This window comes from Acipenser ruthenus, chromosome 2 (assembly GCF_902713425.1).
Source record: "Acipenser ruthenus chromosome 2, fAciRut3.2 maternal haplotype, whole genome shotgun sequence".
NCBI classification, from domain to species: domain Eukaryota; kingdom Metazoa; phylum Chordata; class Actinopteri; order Acipenseriformes; family Acipenseridae; genus Acipenser; species Acipenser ruthenus.
The window spans coordinates 111,679,641-111,704,212 of NC_081190.1; the positions used below are offsets into that span (position 1 = coordinate 111,679,641).

Below are 24,572 nucleotides of genomic sequence, written 5' to 3' on the forward strand. Positions count from 1 at the left end.
CATCTACTTCCACAAACTGCTCAAGCTGCTTGTTCTGTGGCCAACCCAAAAATACCAGCTGTAGAAACAAAAAGCAATGAAATGCTACTCTGTTCTACTAGACCTGCTGGATTCTTTCATATAAAGCACTATGGTACACTGGATGTACCTTTAATACTGAGTTTACAGTTCTGAAAGACAGCAAGCTACACAAATTCCATACCAAGCCTTTTCAAAACCGCTCTCTAATGTATTCTAAAGGCTGTTACTAGCCTGCGATTGCGGAGCGCTGGAATTAGAATTGAGGGAAGACATCTGTCTTATTGTATCTGTAATCTCTGTGAAAATGAAGTACTCTTCCCTACCTTATCTAACTGTCTGTAATCAATATGAAGTCCAGAAGATGTGTTGTTTTCAGCAAAGGCTTTTCAGCCACACACACACACACACACACACACACACACACACACACACATGTTTTGAGCAATACAAATGATAATGAGGTATTCAATTCTGCTTTTGATTTCCCTTTGGATGAAACATGAAAAGATCAAAGAGAACAGATTCTATTTTAAGATAATGAATGATCTAACATTTGTTTTACTTAAATAAGAAATGCTGTGAAGTGCATGGGGTGCTTATCCTATAGTTGGGATATTCACAGGGCAGTGCACGCTGTATCAGAACTAACTGCTCAGGCAGTGTAGACTTTTCTGAAATGGATTGGAAGCCGCAAAAGTATTTTTCAATACATGTACACTGAAAAAATGACCTTCACTATATTTCACACTATTTTAACCCAGTTGTATCCATACTATGGGGAGGCAAAATGAACAAGGACACTACAGAATACAGATTTAAGAGCGAAGAATCCCATGCGGTACCTTAAAGTGGTTAAAACGATTATCCAGTTGAGTATAACATAGACATTATCTATAGTTTTTGTTAATAGTGTGTATGTACAACATATCAAAACATTGGGCAGCTGGCTCTTTGATATATATATATGTATATATTAATTCCTTAAGTCTTTGTTAAATAATTCAGCTTTTTTATACAAATATAATTAAGTGATGTAATGTATTCTGTACAGCTTTTATTAATTTATATGTTGTAATGTGGCGATTATTATATAGTATGGCATCAAGACAAACATGAATTACTTCTGGATTTCATTTTAATTATAAAGCACATAATAATCTGAGTGTCTTTTCAAGGTAGTTTCTATAGCAACCTCTGCTGAAAATACTGGGGATGCCTCTGTGAATTCTCCATATTGCCAAACAACATCAAGCAAAATAAAAGAATTAGGGCTTTCAACATGGTATGACTAATTCATTGTGCAAACTACATTTCAAATGGTATTGATGGAGAACACAAACACACAACAAGCCAATCTATGAAATAGCATTTACTATTTAAGGATTATGTTTTGAACAACTCTGTAATGCAACTCGCTGGGTTTAGACTCTAGCCTATGCATAATTGTATTCATAAAAGGTGATTTGCCAAATCCTCAAAAAGGCATGTTAAAAAGACTGGTGTGTGGGTAGCTTCTGAGTTTGCAGCTTCACCAAGGTAAAGGAATGTGACCGTTTAAACCTTCAATTATGATTATGGGGTCAATATACCACAGACCATTCACTGATTCATTTTCTAATGCCTCAGAAATTACAAGTGAATAATTTGTGCACAGGTTGATCACAGCATCCTATATTTTTTCCTAACCATTTAAAAACATATGTGCTTAATGGCTTTTTCCTTAATTACTGCATCAATCACTTGATTGGACTGCACTTCAAAATTACAGTGAGTGAATACCCAGCTCGTAATGGGCACCTACCAGGGTATAATTGTGAGCCACTTTGTGCAGGTCTGTGCAGCCCTGTGCATCAGCAAAGGAACGGATTCCCAGGCAGTTAGAGGGGTGGAGCTGCTTCATCAGGAACCGGCAGCAAGCCTCCACAACCTGGGAAAGCTGAAGAAGGCAGGCTGTAGACAGCAAGCTCTCAATGTTGTCTTCTTTAAGCTCCAGATGACCTGACAAATAGAACACATGAAAGGATTAAAACAACAATGCAGTAGAAAACATTTCCTGGAGTCCCCTAATCTGCCCCACCCCCATGTTACAGGCATATTGTGAAATCAGGCATTTTGCAAAATGCCGAAAACTTTCATGCATTTTGCGAAATGACTGATTTTAGGAGCCTCCCATTACACTATTTGCCATTTCGCGAAATGCCTACATGCCTGCCATTATAGGCATTCTATTACACTATTTGACTGATTAAAGGTTTTCAGTCATTTTGTGAAATGACTGTTTCACTTGGTTATTACATGAAATGCCTAAAAGTTTAATTGCATTTCATGAGATGACTGGCATTAAGGGCACTCTATTACAGGATTTGACCTATTAACGGTTAATTAAAAGAGAGGAGAATCTGTCATTTTTGTGTTAGCATTGATTACATGAATGTTTACCGCATTTCTTGTGGTTTATAATAAGAGATTATCATAATGAGAGATTATAAATTAGGGGTTAACATCCCAGAGACCTTGAGACTCAATAGAAAATCGGGAGGTTAGGTAGATGTGGGTCACAGCCAGATAACATGCTTGACCTTGTAAGCGTGAGCATCCTCACTGCCTATATGAAAAATGCTTTCTTGTTAAAATGTACTGCCGGTATGCATTTGCATGTTAAACGATACGGAAGTCCGCATTTGTTTTTTATTGGTGAGCATGCATAGCTGTGTTAATTATAATGAGAGATGCTTCTCTCATGGTGTAAGGACTCAGTTTGGGCAGCCAGAATGTTTCTCTTATACCAGAAGGTTCATAAGGAGCATCTCTCACAGTAAATACATATTTAATGAAGTGAGGAATGTTTTTATTTAAATGAAAATGTATATGTATAGTATTAATTGCTCTTAAAACTAATGAACAGCAAAGGAACTTACTGCAATAAACTTCAACAAAAGAATGTTATAATAATCCAAATATTTTAGCACAGAATATTTTAATTAGTTATTTTATGCATTACTGTAACACTAGTTATATCTCAGACTTAAATTAACTTGAACTGCAGCTTCAGGTATTATAGCCCCCTGTTGGTAACAACAGTCTTCCATTTTCCACTATAGCCCTCCAGTCCAGTCCATATTATATATATATCTATATATATCTATATATATATATATATATCTATATATATATATATATATATATATATATATTGTGGCAATGCGCCCCGCCCCTGTGTGCATTTATGTGTTGTGTGTTGCGTGTGTTAATGTTGGTGTATAGATTGGTACACGGGATATAAACGGGTCTGTGTTTCACATGTGTTTAAAAAGTGTAGATTTGTATTTAGGCACGAGGAGAGCACAAATCACTTCACGTGCTGGTTAAATGTAATATGTGAGCACGGGGTTGCACAGAATTAATTCACGTGCTGGGATTCAAGTGAATAATTAATTAGTAATTGAATCCCAGCACAACAGTATATATAGATGCACGTTTCTTTCACTCAGGGTTAGGTGTTCGGTGAGTGGAGAACGGGAGAGAGAGAAGGAGAAACGTAAAATAAGAACGTAAATATTAGTGTTATCTGCTCACCGTGTTTTGTTCGTCTGTCTGTGCACCGTTTGTTTAGTGTTAGTCGTTTTGTTCGTCTGTTTATTTTGGCTACAAGTGCCGTGTCCTGTGTTTTTGTTGTTTCAAACCTTTTATTTTCTGTCTGTTATTAAATGCTGAGCGCAATCACGCGCTCAGCTTTACCAAAACCCCATCTCTCTGTTTATTTATTTCCTCCATCTGATCTGACGCCACCCACTCCGGCCGTCTTTGTGACATTATATATATATATATATATATATATATATATATATATATATATATATTGTAGCGTGCACGGAGGAAGGCAGCAGAAGGGCTGGTAGGTTTCGTAATCACACAGAAAGACATAAGCCCGATATATGCTCCTTGCAAAGGAGTCGGCTCTTTTGTACAGTGGTATCTGCACTATGCTTTAGTGCGAGAGGTCCCGGGTTCGCCCCCGCCCTCCGCCTGTGTGTGGATTGCCTCGCCCTGTGTGATGCGCCTGCCTGCGGGAACCAAGATCGCTACATTGGTGTCAGAAGTGGACGCAGGTACCCCGGCACGCACTCGTCGTACTGTAGCCTGATTAGCAAGTCTGGGGCGGACTTGAGGCTGCCAGGGGAGAGTGTAGCATGCATGGGGAAAGGCAGCAGTAGGGCCGGTAGGTGACGAAATCACACACAGAAACATAAGTCCGATATACGCTCCTTGTAAAGGAGCTGGCTCTTTTGTACAGCAGTATCGGTGCTATGCTTCAGTGCGAGAGGACCCGGGTTCGAGCCCACCCTCCGCCTGTGTGTGGATTGCCTCGCCCTGTGTGATGTGCCTGCCTGCGGGAACCAAGATTGCTACAATATATAATATATATATATATATATATATATATATATATATATATATATATATATATATAAATTAGGGATGTCACTGTATAACATTTTGACGGTATGGTAACTGTCCAAAAATATACCACGGTAATCGTTGTACCGCAGCATAATGTCATTTTTTTGTAATCCGTTTTTAAATGGCTATTTAAAGAAATACACAGTGGTCAAGTCATGTCATTTTTTAACAAAAAATAACTAAAGTTTTAAAACAAATCTTAATGTTAAATTGCTGTAGTTACATTTCTGCTAAAAAACTTGAGAAAATAAAAAATTTCCATCAACTTGAAAAACAAAATATTACAGCAGAATGTATGTATTTAATTATACCACACTAATGAACTGGTCTGGCTTTGAAATCTCCATTTGCAAATGAAAAAGGTGCTATACATTGTACAACAAATCAAATTACAGAGGCAGGGGGTTGTTTTAATACATTTGCACACACCTACCTACATAATGGAATATTGAACATGTAAGTACTTGCTGTTCATAAGCCACTTCTCTCACGTGATTTTTTAAGAATATATGCTGTGGTAGAAAGGTATTATACTTATGCAGCTGTATTTTCTTCATGATGCAGTACGATCTTGGCAAAACCGAACATGCAATAAAATTGTCTTGTTTAGCACTGGGACAAATTACGCAGCTTGAATTAAAATGAATTCTATACACATCACAGAACTTATAAATTACAGTATAGAAACTACCATGCAAATGAAACCACTGCATTAATGAGGCGCGAAATAAATAAAAACAGGCATTACTATATTTTCATCAAATTAGTGTTCAAGCCATTTTTTTGGAGGGATCTGTTGTTTGCACCCGGAGTTTATGCTGTACTGTAGTCCTAGAGTTTATGCACCTGCTGTCGGAGCCCCTGAGTCTCCCAGCTACTACTGCTATGACAACATAGTAAAATATTTTTATTCTCGATTGTTTTAAATGTGGTGTTCTATAAGTTAGAGATTTATTTTTAAGTTTTGCCATCCGACATCACAGTTAATGAAAGCATAATACAGTAAATGCCGTCTCTCGCAGCAGGTGGTGATACGATCAGCGATAGGTTGAAACCATGAACGCCCACCCTTGCATAGTATTTCTTAGTGCCAATTGGTTGAAATGCTAATTGCCAGCACCCGCAAGACAAATGGCTGTACCAGTTGCTGCATCACTGTCTTGCTCATTCATAAACTAAAATTAAATCGGGAAACAAACAAACAAACAAACAAAACTCCAAAATGCCGGTGCGGCTCATCGCTGATCAAACTGTGAATACAAAAACGCGCAGACACCATGAACTCGGTAATCATGGTATAGAAAAATGGTTGCAGTTTCAAAACTGTGGCAGTTTATACCACAGTTTACCGTAAAACCAGTATACCGTGACAACCCTAACATTATATTATATATATATATATATATATATATATATATATATAATTTTAGAACCAGCTGCCCAACGTTTCAATATGTTGTACATATCTTTCTCAAGGGAGCCTGATATAGATATAGATATATATATATATATATATATATATATATATATATATATATATATATATATATACACACATACATACATACACACACACACACACACACACACACACACACACCCCGTATTACTTCAATTTTGCATCGCAGCGTTTATTTTAAATTTATCAAAATGACTGCGGCCCTTAAAACGAGGGTGGTGATTATACGAGGGCTTTACAAATGTTGCAATATTTTATTAAATGATTTAAGGCATTTTATATATATACAGTGCCTCACCCCCCTTGGACTTTTCCACATTTTGTAGTGTTACAACCTGGAATTAAAATGGGTTTAATTAGGATTTTTTGTCACTGATCTACACAAAATAGTCCATAATGTCAAAGTGGGGAAAAAAAATCTACATATTTTTCAAAATTATTTACAAATAAAAAACTGAAATGTCTTGATTGCATAAGTATTCACCCCCTTTGCTGTGACACCCCTAAATAAGCTCTGGTGCAACCAATTGCCTTCAGAAGTCATATAATTAGTTGAATGGAGTCCACCTGTGTGCAGTTAAAGTGTCACATGATCTCAGATTAAATACACCTGTTTCTGGAAGGCCCCAGAGTTTGTTAGAGAGTATATCTAAACAAACAGCATCATGAAGACCAAGGCGCTATTAAAACAAGTCCGGGATAATGTTCTGGAGAAGTACCAATCAGGGTTGGGTTATAAAAAAATATCCCAAACTTTGAACATCCCCCAGAGCACCGTTAAATCCATTATTAAAAAATGGAAAGAATATGGCACAACTGCGACTCTGCCTAGAGAAGGCCGTCCGCCAAAACTCAGTGACCAGGTAAGGAGGGCATTAGTCAGAGAAGCAACCAAGAGGTCAATGGTAACTCTGAAGGAGCTGGAGAGATCCACAGCTGAGATGGGAGAAACCGTCCATGGGACAACTATAACCCGGACGATCCACAAAGCTGGGCTTTATGGAAGAGTGGCGAGAAGAAAGCCATTGCTGAAAAAAACCTGTATCAAATCCCGTTTGGATTTTGCCAAAAGGCATGTGGGAGACACAGCAAACGTGGAAAAAGGTCCTCTGGTCTGATGAGACCAAAACTGAACTTTTTGGCCTTAGCGCAAAACGTTATGTGTGGCGCAAAGCCAACACTGCTCATCACCCTGAGAACACCATCCCCACGGTGAAGCATGGTGGTGGCAGCATCATGTTATGGGGATGCTTTTCATCGGCAGGGACTGGGAAACTGGTCAGGATTGAGGACAAGATGGATGGAGCCAAATACAGGGAAAGTCTAGAGGAAAAACTGTTTCAGTCTGCAAGAGACCTGGGACATGGGCGGAGGTTCACTATCCAACAGGACAATGACCCTAAACACACAGCCAAAGCTACACTGGAGCGGTTTAAAAACAAGAACCTGAATGTCTTAGAATGACCCAGTCAAAGCCCAGACCTCAATCCGATTGAGAATCTGTGGCAAGACTTGAAAATTGCTGTTCACCAACGTTCCCCATCCAACTTGACAGAGCTTGTGCAATTTTGCCAAGAAGAATGGGCAAAAATTGCAGGATCCAGATGTGCAAAGCTGGTAGAGACTTACCCAAAAAGACTCACAGCTGTAATTGCTGCCAAAGGTTCTTCTACCAAGTATTGACTCAGGGGGGTGAATACTTATGTGTCACAATAAAAAATATTTTGCACCTTCAAAGTGTTAAGAATGTTGTGTAAATCAAATGGTAAAAACCCCAATTAAATCCATTTTAATTCCAGGTTGTAACACTACAAAATGTGGAAAAGTCCAAGGGGGGTGAATACTTATGCAAGGCACTGTATATATATATATATATATATATATATATATATATATATACACACACACACACACACACACACACACACACACACACACACACACACACACAGTGCTTCCTCGCAATAAGGCTCTCGGTTATAACGGTTGTCCATCAAATCAACAGTACGAAGGTCACTCTTGAAGGATGTGTTGCAGTAAGAATATCTCTGTTAAGAAACAAGGACAAGACAAAAAGGCTACATTATGCACAAGAACACAGAAACGGGACTATGGAACAATGGTCAAAGGTGCTTTGGACTGTTGATGGATGGACAACGACACCTGTGCCTTCTGCCAGTATTGTTAATTTCTATTCTGCCAGTTCTGTTAATTTCTGTTCTTTAAGGATATTATCTTCAAGTATTGCTCATCCTTGTTAGACAGCTTTTTGGGTCTTCCAGTCCTGGGTTTGTCAATTACAGATGATGTTTCTCTGTACTTGTTGATTATGCTTCAGATACCACACCTTGAAAATCAAGTGATGCAAGCTATTTCACTCAATGTTTTTCCTTCTTATGCAAGTCAAGGTTGTTATAATAGCAGAAAACACTAGTGGAGGCTTTGAATAAACTGTTGATGCTCATAATGCATCAGAACACAAAAATGCAACATGTCTAAGACTTTTGCACAGCTATCATATGACCAAATCGGAGGACAGATTCAGAGAACAATTTGTGCTCATGCCAAAGTGAAAACTGTGTTAAAAAATGTGACTGCGTGATCTGGTTCAGAAAAATGATCAAACAGCCTGGAACCACAAACTACTTCTTACCCATCATGTCAGGATGCAAATTTAGTGTAACATTACCTCAGCCATGAGTCTCCAAAACCGCTCAAGAAAGCCTTCAGGCTAACCTTGCTCGTCAACCTTGCTCTGCAGTTGGCTACGGTTCTCTCACAGACACTCATAGGAAGCCAATGGGAACACTGCTACCTGCAGAGCGTTCTATTCACAGGTACTGTAGGTTTTGTCGCATCCCAGCACTGTTCTGCAGCTCATTACCTGTGTACGCATACTGCACCAGAGCCCACAGTGCGTTTGGATCCACCCCTTCCATCTTGATTTCGTCTTGTTTTGCCTCCCGCAAATCATTGGTAAACATGGCAGCAAAGTAGTCAGAAACCGAGGAAAGAACCAACCTGGAAAATCAAAAAGGGCAAAAAAGAATCTGAAACAACGTTCCCCAAATCATGTTTTTTTCCCCCATTATATTATCTCCAGAAGTGTCGGTATTTTGAAGAATGTATTCTTTGTTTGAGAAACCACTTCCATGCTCCAGCAGCCCCCCTGCACATACAGTAAATAATAGGGTTATTTTACCATAAGGATCTTTTTCAAAGCTGTAAGTTTTGCCTCTCTGAGATTTTAAAGTAGGGAAAATGTTTTCATACAGTGCTACTGTGCTGCACATATACTTGCTTTTTACACATGTTTCAGTGCTTGTGTCTTTTGTGTTTGTATCTATATAAAATCCCAGAGAGGGTCCTATAGTAACAATTTACACTCATATATTCAGATATAACCTTTTAGATCTATAAAGTAGACAGTTCAGAAGCATACAAAGCTAATGTTGCAGTATTGCATGGAATGCAGTCGCTGTTAAACTCCCAGCTCTACTGGTCTGTAAACAGCATGTCTGGACAGTCCTGGAGAGCATGAGCTTGGACCCCAGCTGATCATCTGCTAAAGACAGGATTGACATATGTACACACATAGTGGGCTGGACATTTTAAAGCCCTACACTGTAGATTCACCTAATTATCAATTTAAAGGTGTTCAGATTTTGAAGGTAATCACAAGGGGCCACCCCTTTGACTCCTGGCCACTAAGCCAGCATTAAACAAGCAACTGCTCTGCCTTTTTATTGCTTGTATTCAATTGTGTAACAGTTTTAATAGTGTAGAGCTATCTCAACTTCCTTACTGAAGTTAACAAGGAACAAACTAAATGTAAACCAGTTTAACAGCAAGATCTAAATTCTGTCAGGAATGAGTCGACAGCAAAGCTCTGCCTTTGCAATGCTCACCTTTTTAATTGCTATCTTATTGTCAACTGTATGTGTTTTGTGAGCAAGGAACACACTGAGAAACATAACGCAGTCGAATGGAATCTATTGTGAAAATTCTGACAGCATTTTATAATTCCTCATTACCACACCAAATGCTCAGTACTGCAGACCACTATCCTCTGTCTTTATTATATAAGAGATCTTTCTACTAAGTTGCAATGCTCAGAAATGAGAGCACACACACACACACATATATATATATTCTGGCCTGTGACTGGCTAAAATCTCATCATAGGAGGAAAAATAGATTGAATTATTGCCCTAACATCCTTGCACCACTGGGCGCGCAATAGTCTCCGTCTGTCATGTGATTGGTTCACATCACTGTCAGTCCCGCCCCTTTTCAAAGGAACACCCTCCACCTCCACTCCAACAAGAATGAAATACTTTTGACATATTTTACTGTACAAATGAGTAATATTGAGAAGGTAAAATAGTAAGATCTTGAAAAAAGAGGTGATCTACTTTTAAAAATATTTTTATTTGTCTAAAACAGAGCTTGTAAATGACATTTATACTGCATTAACCTCCTTTTTCATGCTAGAGGGGGTGTGTGTGTTTTTTTTTTTTAAAGAGGAAAGGGGTATCTAAGCAGCTAAAGTACAAAGCAGACAACCAACTGTACTGACTCCAGTGCAACTGTACTGACTCCAGTGCCTTGGCACTTCCATAGGCACCCAACATAACATATATAGATTTCCATTTCATACCATCCAGGACACTCGCCTACAGCTTCAGAATACAATAGAAAATGCTGGTCCAGCAGGGGAAGGTGCTGAACGAATTCTACAGTAAAATAGAACAACAAGAGTTATATTATTAAGTAGACTGGTTTCCAATCTGCTTTGCTTTCTATCTGAACAGCTCTTCTCCCTTGGGTGTTACAAAACAACTTAATTTTGATTTATTTTTTCTCTGTGTCACTCACAGAAGAAAATTTGAGACGATTTTCCATTTCAAACCAAATTTGAAGCTGTAAATTGTAATGAAATGTGATGAAAATAAAATATGTATTTTAATTCCTAAGGGGAAAGGGTCTGCATCAGACTGATGGAATCTATTTTCAACACAGCTTGAGGTATGTCAGCCCTGACTCACATAAAGCAGTTAACAAGAGAACACACCCGTTCTCCAAACCCCCAGAAGAGAAAATAAACCAGGAGGAGGAGAGGGTTGGGGGTTGGGGGATGGGTGTGGTGGCATGCTTTCATGCAAACATCAGCATCAAATAAATAAAACACAAACACAGCTGAACAGCCATTTGAACTAGAACAAAATCAAAGCACCCCATTGGTATGTGTGAACGGCACCTCTAATAGAATGGTTTGTACACAGGATGTAAGAGAGATGAGTGGTGGCTGTACAGTGACAGCAGTATATACACAGTACTGTGCTTGTTAATGGCATCTCCAATTGAAACACAGACGTGTACCAAATTTGAAGATAACTGCATTCTATATATTTAATATGGCCATAGGATAAATTAAATGTCCTTTTTAACACGGACCCAAGGAACATGATAAGTAATGCCAAACTGTAAATGTAAGGGGTCATTTGGGGAATCAAAATTTGGAGCATTACAGAAACGAGAGGTTATGAGTTTCTTCTGGCCAGCATGCAATTGGTAGAATGTCATGTTTTTGAAAGCAGCTCAGTATGCAAATCTTTCGATATCTGTCCAAGCCTTGCAGCTGGATTATTTACAGTAGCCCATTATAAAATGAAAAGATCCTTGTTACACAACATTGGTTTGATTTTTCTTACACATGCACAAAAGGCACCAAGTTTAATATTATTGTTGCCTTTCCTAGTTTCAAGTAATACCTTGGGTTGAGGTTGCATCGTGGTATATCTAGTCTGCCAGGTTTGTAAAGGAACCTCTTGTCTGTCTGGGGTGATCACTCTTTAATAAAAGTTATTTCAATAGTTTTACATGAAAGATGGTGACTTGCCAAAAAAGTCCAGCCGTAACATTCCCAAGTCTTACAGTTTTACTTTACATAAGGTAGTCCAAGATTAGTTCTAAACCAGCCGCAATGTAAACCTTTTGACAATACCAATAATCAATAAAATATATAGTCTTAATAAAAAAAATACTGCACAGTCTATTTGGACAATATTTATGTAATTTTAAAAAGAGTCAGTGGTCGACATTGTGTTTGACCGTTCATGAGATCGTAATCATGTATTTTAGACACTTTAGGGAAATACTGAGACCAAAACACAGTCTTTGATTAGGGCTGATGAACAACAAAAGGTTCTGATAAGAGCTTCCAACACTTCCCAGTGTTTCAGGAAGCAAAACTCATGGGTAAAATGCAATACAGAAATAATAAAAAAGAAAATAAAAATAAAAACTTACTTGTCTTGTTGAAATTATGATAAGATGACATTTTTTGTTAAAGAAAACATAGTTTAGCTGTTTGAAAAAGTTTATGCTTTTAAGGTTTTCAGCAGCACTTTTTGAAGTGTTGAAAATCTGTATACGATACAGGAATATATTTTGGGGACATGCATTATGAAATTGAACAGTAAAATGAAAATTGGTTGTTTTTATAGGATCAATATTTGACATTATGTGTGATTGAGATTATAGGGTCAGTATTTCACTTGGAAAAAAGGGCAATATCATTATTCTGTGCTGTATAATTTATGTACCTTTTTAAAAAAAAGTCTTTTCTTTCTTTTTTTCTTTTTTTACCTGTGAGCTGGAATCTTGCGGTCACCTGCCACCAGCACCACGTCACACAGCTGCTTGTGCCTCAGATAGTTCTCCATCTTCTTAAAGGTCTGCTCCGCATGGTTCAGAGCCTGGAAGTATTCGTCTGGGGCACACGTCTCCATAGTGTGGCATGTGGACAGAGTTTGACTGCTATTGGAGGTCCTGCATTGGGAAGAACAACAAACATGCTTACATAGAATATATATGTTTTACTCTGCAACAAAAATACTGAGTATCAGTGTTGCATACATCTTTTAATAAAGGGATTTAAACAACAAGTCTGTACTTATCTTTGCAGAAAATGTAAGTACACTACAAAAATGTAAATGACAAACAAACCACAAGAGTGCTACTTTAACTGACTAAAGGAGGGTTTTTGCTTATTTCGGCAATGGTTTTTTTGTGTACCAGCCTACTGTTTTGAAAAGTAATTCCAGTTCAAAAGGACCAAGGGAGCTTGCTCGAACTAAGGTTTAAGGTTTATACAAAAATAATCTGTATCGGTCATTATTCATATGGAGAAAAACTATTGCAGGAAAATTGCATGGAAATCCAAATCACTATACTTTATTATTATAAGACATGTGAAATCTTTTGCCATTCACTTTGATTGAGGTACAGTACATTTTTAATTTAACATGACATCCATTATTTATTTATTTTTTCTCAAGTGATCTATGTTCTTTGGGCTATGACTGGATGATTCGTTGGTTACTTTTCGGTGACCTTGCAAAGGTTGAAGTAGTTCAGCTAGTTTGTGATGTCAACACTATTAACCCTTTTTCCATAGCTTTATTTAACAATCAATCACATTGAGGCAGAACAAGATTTTCCCAAATGTCCCACACAAAACTCGTAAACATTATTCATGTCCTAAAGCAAAACCCATAACATTCAATAAGTCACTACTAAATATTACACTCTACGTGAAAAGCTGTTCCTAAATGTGATTTAAACCTTTGTTTGCAGACATGACTTCTGAGTCCCAAGGATCCCATAATTTCATCAACCTACTGTATATTCAGTAACATTGCCTTGTGTTATATACAAATAGAATACTTCTTATCAAAATGTGCAGATGTTAGCGGTCTGTTAATAGCAGAACTGACTTTGAATTCCACTGATTTTCTGTACTCGAAGAGAACTTTTCAGTCACAATTAATCCTACCACAAATGGACTACATCACACCTGGGCGTTGTCAGATAAGACAAGTAACTCTTTTGTAACAAGTACCTGATTGTGAAAAAGATGCTGCTGTTGCTACTGCTGATGTTCCAACAGTTCACCTAATTGAACTAGTGTAGATGTTGTATTCACTGCAGGATATACTGTAGCTAAAGCACAGCATATTATACAGCCTATACACTGGACTTTTTATACAGTACATGTGTATAAAACAAATATATTTATGACTAGGCGTAACCTTTGACGAAAAGCATTACTTTGTCAAATAATGCATTACATTAATCTACCTATGAAGAAGCTTTGTTTTTTTACTCATGAAAAAAAGGATTTATAGGATATGTGAAAGTGGAAGCTTCATGAGCTAACCAGCCTATTGAATTACGTTTTTTTTTTTTTGTCTTGTATGTGTGTCCTTCAAGTTTCTCTTTCAACTTCCTGGCGACAATGAAGCAGTGTTGATTTCGTATCATTCCCATTCAGTCAATAAAAAGTGCTCGATATAGTGGTTCTTAGAATCCAGTCATAAGAAACAAAATATTCTTTACAAGAATAACAATCCAAGCTAACACTTATCCTCTCGTTACTTTCAATCCGTAATGGAATTACTTGCAGCCCCCAGCAGCAGTATTTACATGACTTAATCAGTCAGAGGGAGCTTGTTTGGACAAACATGAATCCTTTAAGCTAGATTCGGTTCTGCCGAGATAGAGACAAAGAATCGGATTTTGTGTATGTCATTGCAAAGGCTGGATCGGTACTTGTTCTTGAGTAAAACAAGTGTGTGCCACAGTCAGCAGACAAAATTAATTGTAAAATTGTAGGGCTGTGTTTGAAGGTTTGAAGGTTTGTTCGCTAGCCAGGAATTCAAAGGTAGGTTTAAAACTTCAAAGGTTCGTCAGGTGGCATTCACGCACTGTGATTTTTTTTTTCTCTCCGTTAACAGAAATGGTTAGACAATATGTGAATATTATAAATCACACCTTAAATGTCACTCGCATGCAAACATTGGAACTTTGGATTTGTATAATGCATATTACGTAAACAAAAGTTGTTGTATTCAAATCCGCTACCAAATCGCTATACATAGCAACTCTATATGGTGCCACTGCCGTGTATGGAGAGGGTATAGTATCCAAAGCACTGGGGCGGTACCTATAGCGGTTGTACTGCTTCAGTTAAATATGTACTGAATATCTAGTGTACAAGACAGTGTAAGAGAAGTGCTATGGAAGAATATGTTTGAAACATACAAAATATATGCTAACACTAATCATTTTAATTTTGAAAACTGAGCCGTCTGCCCCTACCCCCTCCAGTTCATGTTATCTAGAGGCAACCCTTTATTTCTTCGTTCGCCTTCTCAACAGCACGAACTCTGTAATATTCGTTCATGTAAACACCTTATTCGGAATACTTGTGCCTATCCCTGCTCATGTCTGTGACTTTCACAGGGAATCCTGCGATCGTTGTGTTATTTCCTGTTGGTGAAATATGGCAGGTCGGAGTGGTGTGAATAGGTACTTTTGGTCTTTTAGGAATTTTTAAAGAACTCGACGTAATGCATCAGCTTGACGGTTGAAGATATTTTTTAAGAGTGTGGTGCGACAAGCAGTATTCATTGGAACAAGTCAGGCACAAATTGAAAGTCTTAAAAAAGCAAAATACAATGAGCAGGTCAAACCCATCAAACTTTCCACGTTTTCATCTTATTAATGAGGAATTTGTAGGGTTTGAAGTCGGACCCTGAACAGCCCGTCCTGGGAAATAAAAGCTGGTTCAGGGTAGCAAAATAACAGACCTTTTCAGGCCGGTTGTTTTTAGATCGGGTTGCTCTGCTGGGGAAACGTTATTGTGCTGAATTTCACCCGTGGAGAATGTATGCAGGAGGAAAGTGTTAACTGGTATAAGTTTCCTGTATTTTGTGGAGACTGCCTCTTTCCAGCACTCATTTTCTTTCATACTTTTGTTTGCTCATGTATTAGGATTACTGGATACAAGTACCACTGTTTGTAACAGCCTGTGGCAATGTGCCCCGCCCCTGTGTACATGTGTGTGTGAAGTGTTGTATGTTGCGTGTGTTAATGTTGGTGTATAGTCATTGGTACACAGGATATAAACGGGTCTGTGTTTCACGTGTATTTAAAAATGTAGATTTGTATTTAGGCACGAGGAGGGCACAAATCACTTCACGTGCTGGTTAAATGTAATATGTGAGCATGGGGTTGCACGTAATTCATTCATGTGCTGGGATTCAAGTGAATAATTAATTAGTAATTGAATCCCAGCACAACAGTATATATAGACACATTTTCATTCACTCTGGGTTGTTGGGTGTTCGGTGAGTGGAGAACGGGAGAGAGAGAAGGAGAAAATAAAACAACGTAAAGTAATTAGAAGTGTTTTCACTCACCGTGTTTGTTCGTCTGTCTGTTTAAGTGTAGTACGTTTTGTTTGTCTTTTTATTTTGGCGTATAGTGCCGTGTCCTGTTTTGTGCTTGTGTTTTGTGTTTAAAACCTTTTATTTTCTGTGCTGTTTATTAAATGCTGAGCGAAACCATTCGCTCAGCTCCACCAAACCACACCTCTCTGTCTGTTTATTTCCTGCTTCTGGTCTGACGCCACCCACTCCGGCCGTCTTTGTGACACGTGGTGTCCTGCGTGGGATCTACAATGCCTCCAGGACTCAGGCCAGAGCAGGAACCGCATTTTTGGGGGGAAAAAAAAAAAAAAAGTGAAAATGGAAGGCTGGAGAGACGGCTGCCGGGACCTGGAGGACCTCCTCGGGGGCCTCGAGGACCAAGGCTGGTGCATGGCCTGTGGGGTCTACGGACACAAGGTGGCGCTCTGCCCCTTCCAAGGTGAGGAGGAGGAGGAGGAACTGGCCCAGGAGAGGAAGGTAGGGAGGAGGAGTAAGAAGAGAAGGGGGAAAGGAAAGCTGCAGCAGCAACCACAACACCAGTTAACTGGTATAAGTTTCCTGTATTTTGAGGAGACTGCCTCTTTCCAGCACTCATTTTCTTTCATACTTTTGTTTGCTCATGTATTAGGATTACTGGATACAAGTACCACTGTTTGTAACAGCCTGTGGCAATGTGCCCCGCCCCTGTGTACATGTGTGTGTTAAGTGTTGCATGTTGCGTGTGTTAATGATGGTGTTTAGTCATTGGTACACGGGATATAATCGGGTCTGTGTTTCATGTGTATTTAAAAATGTAGATTTGTATTTAGGCACGAGGAGGGCACAAATCACTTCACGTGCTGGTTAAATGTAATATGTGAGCACGAGGTTGCACGTAATTCATTCACGTGCTGGGATTCAAGTGAATAATTAATTAGTAATTGAATCCCAGCACAACAGTATATATAGACACATTTTCATTCACTCGGGGTTGTTGGGTGTTCGGTGAGTGGAGAATGGGAGAGAGAGAAGGAGAAAATAAAACAACGTAAAGTAATTAGAAGTGTTTTCACTCACCGTGTTTGTTCGTCTGTCTGTTTAAGTGTAGTACGTTTTGTTTGTCTTTTTATTTTGGCGTATAGTGCCGTGTCCCGTGTTTTGTGTTTAAAACCTTTTATTTTCTGTGCTGTTTATTAAATGCTGAGCAAAACCATTCGCTCAGCTCCACCAAACCACACCTCTCTGTCTGTTTATTTCCTGCTTCTGGTCTGACGCCACCCACTCCGGCCGTCTTTGTGACACAGCCCTTGTGTTGAAGCGACCTGGAATCCTACCAAAAGACCCCATAACAGCACTGTGATGATTAATGTTGTAATTGTAACATTCTCTTTTTAAATTGTTCATAATCTATTTAATAATAAACTAATTTTTTGAACACTGAATTCTTGACGTCTGATTGAATTGTCTCACTGTGGTGCAGAGATGCTGCCATTGGCAGGATCCAGTAACAGGGGCATGGATGTTAGACTCCCCAAAACAGACCAGGAACAATGAAGAGAAGTCTCCTACTGAGATATTAGCTACTGTTAATATTATCTACATTGAAAAATGATATATTTAGATTTTTTAATAAGACTTAGTAACTTAAATTAAATTAATTACAAATTGTGATTTTTAATTCAAGTCCAACAATGCAATTGCACAAACTCCAGTGCATAAGGAGGGCTGAAGTGAAAAAAATAAAATAAATAAATAAATAAATAGATCAGAAAACTTTCAACTATTAATATTAATTCAATGAGATTTTCTTTATACTGTCATGTTGTCATTTTATTCAGTTATACCAGCCTTGTGATCAAATGGTAGCTTTCTGTTTGTGTTGAAACTGTTTCTAATCTGGAATATGCCTGTCTTTTTATTTATTATAGACACCAACTATGGTCTGGAAGAGGTTAGCACAGGTATTTCTGATGATCTGAAGGAAGAAGCTAGTAGAAATGAAGTGGACCACACGGAGGACAGTCTAAATAGCAATTCCCTTGGTATTGAGGACAGTGGTGATTCTGTTTTTTCCAGGCAACCCACTTCCATTACAACAAATTGTAAGTTTGACTCAATAAATGGGTACAAATCAGGTTTTTACATATAAAAACTTTAAATGGTAAATATCATGCATTTCCATTGCGATACTTTGCATGTATTTATTAATTAAAAACAAAAACAAAAAAACCAGAGCAGTCCTTTCTTGATATAATCAGAGGTTAATTTACAACATGACCCTGGGACTTAGAAAACATTTTGGGCCTCATGCACTAAATAGCAGTAATGTGTTTTGCATGCAGTAAGCCCCTTCACTGCGTGCTTTGTACACCTGCTGTATTCACTAACCAGTGGCAGGCAACCAAGAGCGTGGAAAAAGTACCGCGTTCAAGTCACTTAAATAGAATGAATAATGTTAATGAGTGGAAATGTATGCAAATTACATTAGAAAATACAGCAAGGGAGGTAGTTGATATGCAAAACATATTCACTTAAGGGCGCTAACTTTACCAGGTGCCTCAGCGTGTGTTAAAAGTACCGCTTACTGAAACAAGGCTGTGTCACAGAACCAGCAGAAGAGCTGCACAGGACAGCGAGAAGAAGAGACAGGGAGAGAGTATTTCAGACCAGACAGACGTTACTAGGGCTGTGCGAGGAATAGGTAAGAATATGCATTTCATTTTCTTTACAGTATTTTACATTACTCTTCACCTCCCCTGTTCAATAGCTTTAAAATATACAAAAGAAAAATTATGGAAACCGTAAAGGTCCAATTAATTAATGTAGAGTGAGAGTTGAGGTGCAGTCATAAATAAAAGCAATCAAACAACATGACTTTTTTTTTTTTTAATTTAGTAGGTCAACAATTGTTTTTATAATTTTTTCTCCGAATTTGGAATACCCAATTATTTTTAGGCCCAGCTCACCGCTACCACCCCCTCGCTGACTTGTGAGCGGCAAAGACGAACACACGCTGTCCTCTGAAGCGTGTACCGTCAGCAGACCGCTTTTTTTTCACACTGCAGGCCCACCATGCAGCCACCTCAGAGCTAGTGTCAGAGGACAACGCAGCTCTGGGTAGCTTACAGGCAAGCCCGCAGGCGCCCGGCCAGACTACAGGGGTCGCTGGTGCGCGGTGAGCCGAGGACACCTTGGCCGACCTAAGCCCCCCGACCCACCCTTCATATATTTAGAGATATCTATCAATTAATTTGAGATCTCTAAATGATAATTTGGCAAGCCAGCCATGGAGGTGTGGCTTCCCCCTGCCATGTGGTAATTCTGGTCATTTATCGCCTTTTAGTGCACAACACCCTTTGTCTCCAGTTGTAAAATTTAGTTCAAAATATTTATCTGCTGTTTCAAACTTGCATATACTTTGAAATGCTTTACTACACTCTTTGTATGGGAAACTTTAAAGGTGTAAAATGTGTGTATATGACTATAATATATGATGCAACAGAGTTTTTATAAATATTTTTATTACAGGTAAAATACTTTCCTGGCGTTTAATGCACAATTGGTCCCAAGAGCACCATTCTTTTTTAGAGATGGATAGAACAAATGTCATAACCCTGGTTCCCTGAAATAGAAATGTAACCATTACCTAATGTGTGTTTACCTCCTAAAGACCCAAAACCGGAATATTATACACCAAAGCTGCTCTGCCGAGCCTGTGACGCAGTCATTCCAACCCTTCGAGGGTACAAAAGAACTGCGTGCGGTAAGTTTTCCTTCAAGTCTGCTGCAATCATGGACGCAGCTACCTTGAAGGTTAATGGTTACATTTCTATTTCAGGGAACCAGCGTTATGATAAGAACCTAACCATCCTAGTAGGGATGGGAATTTTAAACGTTTAAACGTTTAACTTCAAAAGCAGTGGTTAAACATTGAATAATATGCTAGACATATAAATTGGTCACGTGCCAAATTTCACCAAATGCATATTTTTAAGTCCGTCCCTTATCCTAGTGCTCTAGTGCCACAGTAAGGGCGGATATTATAAAAGGAAGGGGTTTGGCAATTGCCTCCAAGTAGCTTTTTTATGGTGCAATAGAAAGATTGACACTGGGGCGGGTTTTATTCTTGATTGGGCGCTTCATTGGTGCATTCTGTTTTTCATTGCTGTAGTGGGCGTGGTATCATATCAACTCCATGGATTAATAAAGTTAATGACAACCATTTTTCCCTGAAGTTTGTTATATATTTTTTTAATAAAATGGCATTTCTAAAACAAAGGAACAGAGCGAAGCCACATTTATAAGTATTTTGAGGAACAAAACATTCAATGCTTCACCATGTAGCGGACAGTGCAGTCAAATCAGGTTATTGCTGGATGTAATATACACTATTTATACTTGTTTGAGAAAGTTGCAAGTTAATGTTTTTTCTCTTCCCCCCCATCTCTTAGTCAAAGTAGACAAATGCAGCTTTGTGAAGCTGTCATAAAAATTCCTTTGCGTAATCATGAACTGAGATCTCTGCAAACAAGCAGTTCTGGACAGTTCTCTTCCCCCCTCGAGACTGCGGAGAGGGGGAAGAGCGTCAATCACGCTTGACAAGACAAAGGAAATTCGAGTGAGCTGTCAATCACGAGCTGTGGGCAAGAGCAAGGAGAGGCCTGAGACGAATTAACCAGTGTTTAAGCATGTTGCGTGACGTTAAACACCACCCATGAATTCAACGATCCAGTCAAAACGGGTTGAGGTTAAATTCAAAAAGACTGGAACAAGGTCTGAAGTGGGGAAGCTGACTGTAAAAGTTATGTGCTGAAAAGGAAGGTGACTGAAAAAGGAAATGGGCTGTTCTGAAAGAGTTCAGAAAATGTCAGAAAATGAGAGAGAAGTGGGTCTAAAAGTGGTTCTGGAAATGTGGTCCTAAAAGTGTCTGAAATCTGTTCTGAAAGTGGGAATAGAATCAGATACGAAAATGGCTAAAATGATGTCCTGGGAAAGCTGAAATCAGCTCTGTCCTGCGAGAGACTGAACCAGGAAACAGGACACTGCATTGATCTGAAAATGGGTCTTTGTTTTATTTCACTGCTTGAAATCAACTATGAAATGAACTTAAGCAACTAGCCAGCAGTTGTGCCTCTGTAAGGTCCCTTAACCATACGAAAGAATTGCAACAAGAACTTTTTTACAAACTACGTAACTTTTCAATTGCATTCTTTGAACATTGAGTTCTGTCTGATCAACGGAACCCATTCCAGTTGGAAATCTTTGGACAAGTCAAAGATAATGTTGCAAGACTATTAGAAATCAACAGCTGCCTTCCTTTGAAAATAACTATTATCTTGTTGCGAGCCTTGGCGTGCTCTGGCCCCAGGCAGAAAGAGCATCTGCCGTGCTTGTCTTCAACAGGCAGACTGGCCTTGCAGGTGTCACAGGGATAAACCCAGGCATGATGCATGTAGCAATGCAGTGTACAGTAAACAATGGACAGGTGCTGCCTCAGTCTGCTTATAGACACCAACTGGTCAAGACCCGAACAAGACCGACTTGATACCTGACCAGAGATGTAAGCACCGGCCAGTAGCGGGTCAGAACCGGCTCGGTATGGTACCTGGTTGTAACCGGGGAGGTTCAGTACCAGTTTGGTGACTGTAGCTTGTCCACTTTTAAAATGTAAGCAATTTCTTTTTTTCAAATGCTCCAAATAATCACTTCCCTTTATTGATCTGTAATATATACATAACATCAAAATCTTTCTTGGAGTAACATGGGTTTCTCCAATACCAGTTTTTGTTTATGTATTTATTTATTTTTTGGAATCACTTCAAATCAAATGAAATTTTATTTATAAAGCGTCTTTCATGGCAAGCCATCCCAAGGCGCTTTGAACAAGAAAAAGAACACAATCGGGAGTACATTTACTACAATAAAAACAGCAAGAGAGAAACATTATTTTAAAATTAAAGCAAATAAAAGCAACAGATGAAAAACTCAAAACCGAATAAATAGGAATAAAACTATATATAAAAAAATTAATATTATAAACATATGAAAGCCCTATTATTATACTGCACAACCACTTATTCTTGTCAACTACTGCATTTGTTGTGCATTGTCTGGTGTCTAATGACCGCCCCATTGCTCCTATAAAATATATTTTCCACAGCTGATGTGAACTAACCAAGTGCTGACTATAGAGACAAGAATTGTTCTCTTTATAAACATTCTGAAGCTAATTGATGCTGCGGTTTGACATATCTTTCAGTGGCTGTTTTTACTTCCTGCAATTGAACAGACAGTCTTGATTATTGGTAATTCAAAAGACACAAGTTCGCCAGGTTGGTGAAGGCTTTGAAAAATGTGCTGGTGTAAGACTATGCTAGCATGACTACTTTGAACGTGTGCTGGTAGATTAATCAATACGGACTGTTTTGTTTCATTTCATTTTGCCCAATGAAAGCCATTTAGCTTGATTACGTAACTGTCAGTAGTCTCAGGTCAAAATACACGGTAAAAAAAAAAAAAAAAAGTTTTTTTTAAAACACAGTCGTGGTCGTACAGTCCTACTTAATATTACAAGCTTGTGTAAAGAGAGCAGCGGCTGGTCAGGCAGGCATTCATATTAACATACACTTGTAGCACTGTCTACTGGCAGTTTCGCTTTACCATTCTGCAGTGGAAAGAAAACCGCGACAACGTCAAAATAATTAAAAGGTGCAGCACATGAATATCTGCAAACCAATTCAGAATTTAGGAAATCTGAAAGCATTTTTTTCTTCATGTGGGATTAAGTTTGGCATTTATTAAATGGGAATCAGTTATAGTTCACTTTAAGTATACTGTTTATGTGTAAGTAAAGGGTAGGGTCTGGTATTTAAATATCTGTTTGTTTTCAAATAAAATACACAGTATGTTTATAACCAGCTTATACTTTAACAATAATTAAACAAATGTCCACAAAAATCATGTAGTAAAATTGTATTTTAGCCTTGTGAAGTTGTAAAAGGCAGATAGTACCTATATTATGAATTCTACCAATGCCAGAGTGTTGTTTGTATGTCATTCAGGCTGGCATTGGAAGCTGAAAAGCACACCTATATTATTTGTGTTTAGGGGAACCTGTGATGATTGTGGGTGTTCAGGGGAGAGGGTTGTTGGACACAGTTAAAGTCAATATGTTTATAGTATTGTGTACAATAAAACTGTTCTATGGTTTTCTTTAGTATTCTTTATTGGTGTGGCTTAAGTTTTTCCAGTGTGGCTAAAAAATGTTGGTACTTTAGCCACAGTGGCTAACTAAATGAAAGTCTTAAAAGGGAATGTAGGCCGTGTATATGTTTTATAGGAAAAAAGATTGCGCTATACTCCAATTTCTTCCTTTATGAGAATTGTATAATTTAGAACAGAACTGTAATTTACCAAAATAAATTACATATATATATATTTTTTGCAATATAGTAATTCAAAACAAAAATGTTTATAAAATAAAACTTTATTCAAAATGTCACATTTTCTGTATGTCTGTCTTTTTACATTTCGCTGCCATAATATACAACTAATATTATATTACATTAGTTTTAAATCTATATAAGGCATTACATTTTTTATTGTAATTGCATTTGTAATAAAAGAAAATTGCAAATGGAGCTGTACACTGGTTTTCTAGTATACATTTAGTAACTATCCTTTTCCCCCCCAAAAATAACACACATTACAAAATAAACACAAGTTTGCTAGTTGAATAAAACAACCCTCTCCATGCTGTAAATATATCTCTTTCCATCCCCAGGTTTGATACACACAATAACTTTAAAACTGGACAAGTGGTTCTCAATAGCCTATGTTTAAAATGCCTGGGCCTCAACTATATCCTGTTGTGGCAGACAATAAGGGGGAGTTAGCTGACTTATAGTCCATTAGTATTTGCCTTACAGGTATAATACTAATGGACTATACTCCTTAAAAGGATGTGTGAGGGCCAGCCTTTTCTGTTGACGAAGTCCCTGTATACATCAGAAGGAGGCAGGATAGGTATATGCGATCCGTCCACACACCCCATAACCTGTGGAAGGTGGTGGTCTTATTCAAAACATGCAGCTATTTCACAGGCTTCTTCTAGGCTTGGCACCTTGGTCAGATGTTTACTTACAGAATTCACCATCCCCTTGCAGAACATGTAAACAAAGTTCTGCACTGGGCACTGTGAATGCCAGACTGATTGCCAACACCACGATACCGCTGAGTTTATACAGCACCATGGCAACTCGCATCATTAGGTGGATAGGTTTACACTCTTTTTCTGGACTTAGAACGATATGCGGGTCATCCAAAAATTGTCTTTCCAATCGGCATTGATAAACTCCTTCATAAGCACTCGTTGC

At 38.3% G+C, this 24,572-nt stretch overlaps 1 protein-coding gene across 4 annotated transcripts in view; it reads right to left on the bottom strand.

Moving 5' to 3' along the window:
• LOC117409262 (kelch-like protein 5) overlaps positions 1 to 24,572 on the bottom strand; it is a 125,282-nt gene that overhangs the window by 19,757 nt on the left and 80,953 nt on the right. For all 4 annotated transcript variants that reach the window (XM_059006467.1, XM_034015019.3, XM_059006468.1 and 1 more), the window contains 3 exons: positions 12,593 to 12,775; positions 8,826 to 8,962; positions 1,823 to 2,019 (listed from right to left, as the gene is read on the bottom strand). In XM_059006467.1, the coding sequence (XP_058862450.1) occupies positions 1,823 to 2,019; positions 8,826 to 8,962; positions 12,593 to 12,735 (477 nt within the window). In that variant the 5' untranslated portion in view covers positions 12,736 to 12,775. The remainder of the gene's footprint in view (positions 1 to 1,822; positions 2,020 to 8,825; positions 8,963 to 12,592; positions 12,776 to 24,572) is intronic.